This window comes from Pinus tabuliformis, chromosome 4_2 (assembly GCF_031772625.1).
Source record: "Pinus tabuliformis cultivar Carrire ecotype Pingquan chromosome 4_2, CPIR1, whole genome shotgun sequence".
NCBI classification, from domain to species: domain Eukaryota; kingdom Viridiplantae; phylum Streptophyta; class Pinopsida; order Pinales; family Pinaceae; genus Pinus; species Pinus tabuliformis.
The window spans coordinates 800,652,539-800,662,148 of NC_142304.1; the positions used below are offsets into that span (position 1 = coordinate 800,652,539).

The 9,610-nt window shown below is 37.4% G+C and overlaps 1 protein-coding gene and 1 pseudogene across 1 annotated transcript; one reads left to right on the top strand and one right to left on the bottom strand.

The window, feature by feature from the left end:
* Nucleotides 1–349: 349 nt before the first annotated feature.
* LOC149172086 (protein trichome birefringence-like 36) lies at nt 350–2,338 on the top strand. Its single transcript, XM_089426198.1, has 5 exons — nt 350–657; nt 1,083–1,245; nt 1,335–1,504; nt 1,618–1,695; nt 2,002–2,338. The coding sequence occupies exons 1-5, from the start codon at nt 350–352 to the stop codon at nt 2,336–2,338; spliced, it is 1,056 nt and encodes a 351-aa protein (XP_089282324.1).
* A 4,685-nt stretch (nt 2,339–7,023) lies between these two features.
* Nucleotides 7,024–8,283, bottom strand: LOC149172087 (serine/threonine-protein phosphatase 5 pseudogene; annotated as a pseudogene).
* Between the last annotated feature and the right edge of the window lie 1,327 nt (nt 8,284–9,610).

A 9,610-nucleotide genomic window follows, 5' to 3' on the forward strand; every position in this document is an offset into this window, starting at 1 on the left:
AATGGGGGAAAGCTTCAAATTCTAGTAGTGATAAACAATAGGCTAAATGGTAGCATATCAGAGGTATATGGGAATTGTACAAGTCTTCTTCGGTTTAGACTGGCAAACAATAAGTTCAGTGGATAAATTCCAAAGGGTATAGGGGGATTGCCAAGAGTTTTGGTGCTACATCTCAGTTCTAACAGCTTTGAAGGAAGCATTTCTAAAGATATTGGCAATGCTAGAAATTTATCTAACCTACAAATTGACTGTAATAGATTTTCATAATTTCAACAGGCTTCGAAAGTTGGTTAGTTTGCAGCTTTACCAGAATAAACTTGAGGGTGAGATTCTTAAGAATATTGGTACGATGGCATTGGAATTTTTAGATGCTTCGGATAATATGCTCTCAGGAATACTTCCAAAGGGTTTAGGCAATTTAACTAGGCTAAAATCTTTGAATTTGTTTGAAAATAGATTGTCCGGCGAGATTCCTCCAGGGATTGCTGAGCTGACCTTGTTGAAAACTCTGAAATTGTTTCACAATTCGCTCACTGGGCAAATTCCTCAGAAGCTTGGAAGCAAGAACCAGTTTGAGGTTTTGGATTTATCTGAAAACCAGTTAAGTGGGCCATTGCCAACCCAGCTCTGTAATGGGGGAAATCTTCAAATTATAATGTGATCAACAATAGGCTAAATGGTAGATATCAGAGGTATATGGGAATTGTACAAGTCTTCTTCAGTTTAGACTGGCAAACAATAATTTCAGTGGAGAAATTCCAAAGGGTCTATGGGGATTGCCAAGAGTTTCGGTGCTACATCTCCTCTTATTTATCCCATTCCAAAATAAAAAATATCAGTTTTTTACCTCAATCATTTCTATTCCAAAATATTTCAGAAATCAAAATAAACCCCGCAAATAAAAATGCAAACAAATTAGCCTACCTAGAATTATGTTCTCTTTTGCATTGAATTTATGCTAAAAGGAAATGAAATGCAAAAAAACAAGGTGATATTGCATATGAAAATAAATGGATAAAAAACAGGGTGATATTGTATATGAGAATAAAAGGATTTGGACTTTTCTGTATATGGTGTTTCAGTTTTAATGCCAAAAATCTGCTAGAGCGGTTAAGAGGAAAGCGATTAATGTTTGTTGGAGACTCAATAAGTCAAAACCAGGAATCCATGGTCTGCATGCTTCAAGCAGTGATTCCTAGCAATAAGAAAACTGTTAGTCAACAAGCTTCAATATTCAAGGCCCTGGTAAGCTGATAAATGTAGTTTCCATGGATAGTTGTTCATTTCATTATATGGTGAGTAATGAAGTCTTACAATCTTCTTTCTTTGAAAAGGATTATGATGCTTCTGTGGAGTTTTTCTGGGCTCCACTTCTGGTTGATCTGCACAATAACAATCAGAACCAGAGAATTCTTAATCTGGACACTCTTGCGGATAATGGTGTTTATTGGAAACGAGTTGATGTATTGGTTTTTGAGTCATCCCATTGGTGGCAAGATCAAAGGTGGGAAGTATCAAAACTCTAAACTTTCTTATTAAAATTTTCAACAAGGGGCAGCCAAATTTAGTGTTGTAAATGATATTAAAATTGTAATAGTTTGGAATGTGGTTGGACAGATGGGACCTAATCATGGCTAACAATCAGATTTACACAAACATGGATCCACTTGTGGCTTACAAGAGGACATTGACGATGTGGGAAAACTGGATACCTGCAAATATCGATCCCAAAAAATGACTTGTCTTCTTTAGCACCTCGTCCCCTACACATTACAAGTAAATCTTTATACAAACACACATTGTATATATTATAGGGCATTTTTGATGTGGATTGCAGTTTTCATGAATATTTTGGAATTTGAAGTTTAAGCTTTAAAAAAATATAATTGTTCTTATGATAGATCAAATTCCAAGATATTCATGAAATCTATTCAAGTAGCTATGGCTCTTATTTTAGGTATACGAAATGGTTTTCCTCATAAAATTGATGTAAATGTGCAGCCCAATTTATTGGAATCAGAAGAACGGGCAGAAATGCTATGGTCAGACTGAACCAGTGCAATTTGAAGGATACTCGCCTCCAGTGATTCCTCAGGTGCCCATAGTGAAGGAAGTTATAGGGACTATGATTTTTCCTGTTACTCTGCTGGATATCACAGGACTATCCCAATTTCGCAAAGATGGTCACCCTTCAATTTATAGTAGTACCATTACTAGTGATGAGAAGCAGCATCCTGAGCAGTTTGCAGATTGTATCCATTGGTGTTTACCAGGCGTCCTTGTTACATGGAACGAGCTTCTGTATGTCACTTTGCTTTCCAAGGGTGTAGGGAATTGATAATTCTTATTGATCCCTGAAGCTGGGCCAAATCTAGGACCTGGTTGGCCATAAGGAGGAAATCCTCTGCCTTGACTCGTTGGAGTAGTAAACATAACTGGCATTGCAAACCCATCCACAGGGCCCATTCCAATCCTATCAAAGCCATAAGTATCACCAGAAACCATACCTGGATGAGAACCCAAAGCCTTTGATCCTGCCATTCCCCGGCTACCCCTTGACATTGTCCCATGCCACATGATTCTTCTTCCCTTGCCTCTTCCTTGGCTTGCACTCCAAGTCTGGCTTGAGCTTTCTTGGTCATCGCAAACATTGATTTGAACTTATTTCAGTAAAACGTGAAAGAAAAAATCACAAAATTATGCTGTATTGGGTTATGATGGAAACAAATATTTACTTGTTGGGTTTCTCTAGATTGAAGATTTCTGGAATGAGTTGTTATTCACTTGTATTTGTTACCGTATGGGTGTATGATGACTATCAACATTTTGATTTGGCTGTTTTGCAAATTTGCAGTTTCTTCTACTACTTGAGACTATGGACGACTCTGTTCCTCTGGGCTAGGTTTATATATAGAATTAGGCATACTGGTGCTATGAATTTGAATAAAGTACTCTGGTATTTTTCTAGGCTTGAAGTTTTAACATTTCATTATGGTGATTTAGCTTGTTCTTTTGTGGATTTCTTTATTGGGTTTCAGTGTTTTTGCATAGCACACCGACTTATTAAAATGGACTTGTTGAATTGGGATTAATTTGTATACATACATCGACCAACCCACATACACCAACGACCTCGATTGCCTTCACTGGGCCTTTAATTCTTTAAATGGAACACTAAGGCATTCTAGCAACTTCGTCTACTGTTTTTGGCTACTACTTGTCTAGTATGGTAGGTGTTGAGGTTTCCCTTATTATAAACTAGAAAAGAAATTAGATATCCCAAATGATTGAGGCCAGATTAAACATAGGTATGTCCTGCCACTTATTCTGAAGCTAAATATTATCCATGAATATAGTAACTACCCAGAGCTCAGGAGCTAGGAAATTTCTATGGATAACTAGAGGGTGTACTTGTGAATGCAACTGCAGAATTTTGTGAAAGGTTCACTTGTCTGTAGATTGTAGAAATTTGATGGACAACATATCAATTTTAGTTGAAGAGAGTTTCATTGTATGGGGCAGGTTGTACCAGATTTAATTTTATTGTATATGTTTAATAATGAAAAATTAAAAATCATGAGGGGTAACGTTTTTACCACATACCTCTCAATTTATTAGTGTAGGGGAGTGCCATTAAATTTTTGTTATGAACTCGTTGCAGTGGGAGATATTTTTATAAGAAAAATTGCAGCCTTGTCGGACAGTTCTTGCTTTATTGTTTCATTGCTTATACATGGATATTCAGCTCATACAAAAGGTTGTATCATTATGGTTGGTATTGAGGGTACTTGGTCTCAGGTTGTATCGATCTAGTTGGTTTTCAGAGAACTGGGTCTCAGGCCTTTTACAGTTTGGTTTGCCTTTCATAATTTTTATGATGTAGAACTTTCATTCTGTATCACGTAGAACTATCACTCTGCAAGTATAGTTTTACTATTAGCTTTGTAAATATTTTTCCTTAGCAATAGCTTATGGCTTGGACAAGAAGGGTGGAGAGGAAAATATTGTTGTTTTTGATCTTGGAGTTGGCACGTTTGATGTCAGTGTTCTGACTATTGACAATAGAGCTTTTGAGGTTTTGGCTACAAACGGTGATACCCACCTTGGAGGTACTCTGTCTGAACTCTGTATGGTAGTTTTACATTATGAATTTGAATACGTGCACAGTTTTACATTATGAATTTGAATACGTGCACGGTGGTTATGATTGACTTTTTTGGTTGGCTTTCGAGCTTTGAACTTACCAGGATGTACACTAATATGCAGGTGAGGACTTTGACCAAAGGATAATGGAATATTTCATCAAATTGATCAAGAAAAAGCACGGACAGGATATTAGTAAGGATAGCAGAAATGAAATAAGACATTCAATGTGTTCCTTGTAATATAGATATAAACAAAACATCTAAAGAAAAGTAATTGCACAATGATCCAGTCCAAGAAAACAAGGTTTTCCACAAACCAATTAACTCTTCTAGAAAAATTCAAAAATTCCAATTAAATAATCCTATCGGCCTCTCTTTGTACCTTTTGGGACAATTGCTAGTATGTATATTTTGTGAGTAATACACATCACACTATTATCTACATTCAAAACTAGTTTGGCTTAAAATGCCTCTACCATCCCGAACTTATCAGAGTTGGTTTAACTTAGACGGTTTCTCTGCCATATTTTCTTTGTTCTATGTCCTACCCCTCTATCACTTATTTTCTTTGTTCACAGTCCTACCCCTCTGTCACTTAGATCTGCAACTCTCAACCCTGCGTCAGCTAGGTTCGAGCTAGGTTCTCTGCCCACTATCACAATTTTATAGCAAAAACAAGGATTTTGATTATGTGTTCCGCCTGAAGGTCTGTCTCTCTTTATGTAATATTGGTGTAGCTCCAACTCATTAGAACATCCACCCTCCACTGTTTCATTACACCTGTCTAATTCTTTGTTGCACGCCTTATTGTAAATATGTTACTTCGATTTCTACTGCAAAAAGGTATCTCCTCTACTCGACTTGACCATTTGTACATCGTTCCACTGTTCATCCACCTTCATGCAAATAAAACACATGGCTCTTGAAATTCGTCAGAAAAAGTACTATGATATTCTACTTAAGTCAAAGCTTGTGCCTCAATAATAAAGAAATGAAGTTAAGCACCTAGGGTTGTAAAGGAATTTGTGTGAAACAATTGGTTCTGGGGATTAATATGAACAATAAAGGCTTAGGTGAAAGTCCTTCCTTGGCCAATCAATCTTGAATTGTGAGAGTGAGTCTACTAAGCTTATTTCAAGGTTTTCTTTGTTTGAAGAAACAAAAGATTCCACCCAGGCATTGCAATATTTAGATCGCGACATTTAAAAGGCCAAGACCAATTGATCACCGTGAAACTACAGAGAGCTCTTGCATAAGCTCAACAAATCCTTGCTTTACATGTTGAAATGCATAGACTAAGGCAGGAGTTACTTTGAGCAAGGAATTAATTTGATACAAGAAATTTGGCCATTTAGTCAACAACTGAGAATTTTCTTTTGAGATGGAAACATGCATGGGTGATTAAAAACCCTATGAATGTTTCAAGTATCTGGGTATGGAGAAGAAAAAAGGTTGTGCCTTCTATTATCAATGAGGGAGGCCAACAGAAGTTTGAGCCCAGACAACCTTTGAAGGTGTCTGGAAAAAGAAAATGCCAAAATGATGAGACAACCTTTGAAGGTGTCTGGAGAAAGAAAATGCCAAAATGATGATTTGGCTTGATGCAATGGAGATGTGATGCAGGTCTACCCTGAAAAACCCAGAATCTTTACTCTTCTCTGAAAATGAATCTCCATATTCAACACCCCGTCTATGACTCGAAGTCTGGCAATCTCATCATTGTTATATGCAGAAGCTTCTTTTTAAATCCCTCATTATGGTTATAAAACCATTGCACAGCAAAATCATATATCAAACTCTCAATCCAATCAACATTCATATATAGCTTTTAATATCGTGTTTTTCAATCAAAATTATATAACAAATCGATTCCATTAACATTCCGCCTTTAACGCGGTAACTCCTCACGTATGCTACAACTCAGTGCTCTTCCTCTACATCAATCTTTAAATGAGTTCTTCTGCATTTCAATTGAACTGCGCCAACCTTGAAATCGACTTTGTTTCCATTATTTAAGTGTGCCCTTACCTCTCATCCAACAATAACGCAGGATCTCAGTGCTATGTTGTTCATCGATTTCGACTCACTTCAAATTCATTCAATCCTGGCTTCATCTCTGTCACAACTGTGGAAGGATTTTCTCTACTTCCAGAACTCTCAACCATAAAACCCAGAATTCTTTCAAACCAGAATTATATTGCTGCTCAGTAATATGAAACATGAATCGATCCTATTCAAAATAGACAGAGCTTAAAACAACTATGCGCCCTTTTAATGCAAACAGAGGTTTAAATTAACAATTATCCATCACTCCTTGATCCCTCATTTGGTTCACATGGATTTACCATTCAAGCCCTAGTTACAGAAATTAAATACACAATTTCTGAATCAATCAATGCAGTTCTAAAACACAGTCTTCATATTAACAATGAAAAATACTTACAAACTTTGTCTTTGCCAGATATTCAACATTCTTGGCCTTTCCAATTGCTTGGAGGCTTACAAGCTTTTTGGCTGTCCTAGCCTCACCTCTCCTCTCTATTCTATTCTACCTCCAAAAGGAAGTTATACATCAGTCATACCTAACTACTTCTTTCCACACATGAAGGAATTAGTTATACAGTTACAACTCAATCTTTGTCATCATTTAACTAAACTAGACCACTTTTAACTACCTACCCTTATTGAAATTAACACAAATTTAACAACTAAGTCTTCCTCAAGTCTTGCATTTAGCCACAACATGTGACCACCCCGTCACATTGCTGGCCCGGTCTAGATGCTCCTGCATCAGACTCTCATGGTTGAAAACATTCATGATCTCCTGATCATGTGCTTTCAAAAAGGAAGGAAGAAAGATAAAAATTCCTCCTGGATCCTAGACTTTGTCCTGGAGTTGTCCATATGCTCTGCTCCTCCGTTTAGGCTGCATGTCAGCTGCTTCCTGCTTCATCTTCCTTCCCTGGTCACAATAATTTGGAGCTGAAAACACTGTAATAGGTTTGCCGTCGTGTTTAATTTCATAATTCTCCTCTTTAACTTCATGAGACCTGATCGCCTACATAAGATTGTTTTATTGGAAAAATCTTTTGGTCACATCTTCTCCAAAAGACAAACCAACATCTCGTTTGCTGGGTCCACGCCCTTTATGGAGTTGTGGATCGCTCCAAAGTATTTCACACATCAGACCCTCTTTAGGTGGCTCTCAGAACCGAACAATGTCTTTGATATCATCCTGTTTTATACCATCAACACTAAAAAGACTATCACGGACAACAAAAATCTTGTCATTGAGGACATGAGCCAAAATCAAACAACAAAACGCTTCAGCGAAAAGCTCAACCATACTTCCGTTGTACTTGGACTTGAATTTGCCCTCAAAACTATAAATTTGGTTCTTACTCCTGCTTCCATGATTTCCTCTTGCAAGACAGAGTTCAGTTGGACACATATACTTGAATACGAATAGCACAAGTACAACTTCAACTGAAAATGATCCTCGATCAACAAAATCACCATTAACAAGATAAGGATTGTCCTCCGTAGGAAGCCTACTAACCTCAAAGATGTTAAAAAGGTCATAATACTGACCATGGATGTCATCACAAACAGTGAATCGCTTTCCATTCGGAATGTTGATGTCAACCAGCGATGGCATTGCCTCCAGCAAATCTTTTACTTGCAATAATATTTGAGATGCACACCTTCCGCGCATATTTTCCTGATTCTTGAAGTCATCCATCACTTTCTTTATAAATTCCAATGTTATATTTTCTCCTTCTATTCCATGCTGTCGCTCCACCTTTATTGAATGAAAATCATTGGGTTCAACAACAGAATGATTCACAAGATCATTCACTGAGATGGTCTCAATATATCTAATTTTTTTTACTGCCGTTTCGGTCTCTTCAAGCTTTTTGGTGGCATCAGGATCATTTGGACAAATTCTCTTACCCTGTTGTAAATTTTTTTGTACTTCGTTGATCACTTTTTTTGATGCTGCCAGCCTTTGCCTTCTGGTCTGCTTCAACATCAGTTCCTTTATGTTCTCAATCTTCGTTTCCAGTCGATCTTCTTGCTGGTCTTCTTCATTAATTCTTCCTTCCTGCTTTAGCTGGTTGCTGCTATCCAGCGGCATCTTCCTCTGTTTCACACATTTAGACTGTGTGTCCCCTTTCAACAACATTCCAATTGGTGATTATGGACCTTCTTCTTTCTTCAATACTTCAGTGTGTTGATTTAACTCCAAAGATTTTTCAAGTTTTTCCTTTGCATCATCTATTCTAATAATGCTTCCTTGGTCTCCCGAAGTATCATGGACTACATTGACATCATTCCCACCAGCTCCTACAGAATTAAATTTATATTTTCCATTCTGCATATCAACATCACTATTTACTTCTTTGATGGAATTACTAATTACATTTTCTACTCCATGTTTTGAATCCCCACCAATGCTATTTGTCTGTGTAGACATACTGATATCATGTTCTGATGACCCTACAGAACTGACATTTATGCCCTGCTTATCAATCTTATGTTTGCTTTTTACATTTCTGTTATTTTTCTTCTTGCGGACTACAGAAGCACCATCATTACCACTGGCAGCAATTGGAATGCTTAATGGCATACTTGTTTCAAACATAGAACTACCTGACATGTGGAGCCCATCATTTTCAGTAACCAACTCCACAGAATTTCCACTGCTTGGCACTACAGGCTGCCCAGTTTTCTCCAGTGTTGATGGCTGAAAGCTCAAAGATTTTTCATCTGCAACATATTGCTGCTTTGTCTTTGGATGAATGCGAGTTTGCTTTGGAAATCTGGACTGATGGTGTTGATCCACATTCCTAGAGAAATCTGACTCTGGTACAGGTACAGCTGTTAGCAAAGTTTCGGTTCTCCAAGTCAAAGTACTGGGTAAAACTTCATATCTTGCATTATAATGACAGGAGCTTTATTCAGAGCAGTAGTGTCAGAAATTCCTCTCTCTTTCACATGGCCCTTCTATTCATTCATCTTCATATGATGATTTAGGTCTCCTTTTCTCACATTGTTCGTCCTTAGAAAACTTTCTTGTTTTCACTATTCATATTTCGCAACATTGATAGGGATATCACAAACATCATTCTTTCCAAAGTTCCTTTCAGCTGCAGCCACATCTGAAACTTGAATGGCATCACTATCAGAATGGTTGTCCTGCTCTTTAAGAAGACCATTTTGCTCCCTGAGATTAGGTCGACTTCTTTCATCTTCATTGGAAATAAAGTTACCATCGGCAAAGCTACCATCAAGAATATTTTCTATCTTGCCAGGAGCAATATGTAATAATTCTGAATTTTTATTTTGACTGACAATGACCTGCTCTTGCTGCATAGCTTCAGATGCTACTGGCCCACTAGATATGGTTTCACCTCTAGGATTTCCCCCCTCCTGAAATGTTGCAGCCCTTTTGTTCAACTCTT

What these genes read in the sequence shown, in the direction of transcription:
- LOC149172086 (XM_089426198.1), top strand. Translation starts at nt 350, where the DNA reads ATGGCATTGGAATTTTTAGATGCTTCGGATAATATGCTCTCAGGAATA. An exon ending in CTTCAATATTCAAGGCCCTG is followed by an intron (nt 1,246 to 1,334) that starts GTAAGCTGATAA and finishes TTCTTTGAAAAG; the next exon opens with GATTATGATGCTTCTGTGGA. An exon ending in CATTGGTGGCAAGATCAAAG is followed by an intron (nt 1,505 to 1,617) that starts GTGGGAAGTATC and finishes GTGGTTGGACAG; the next exon opens with ATGGGACCTAATCATGGCTA.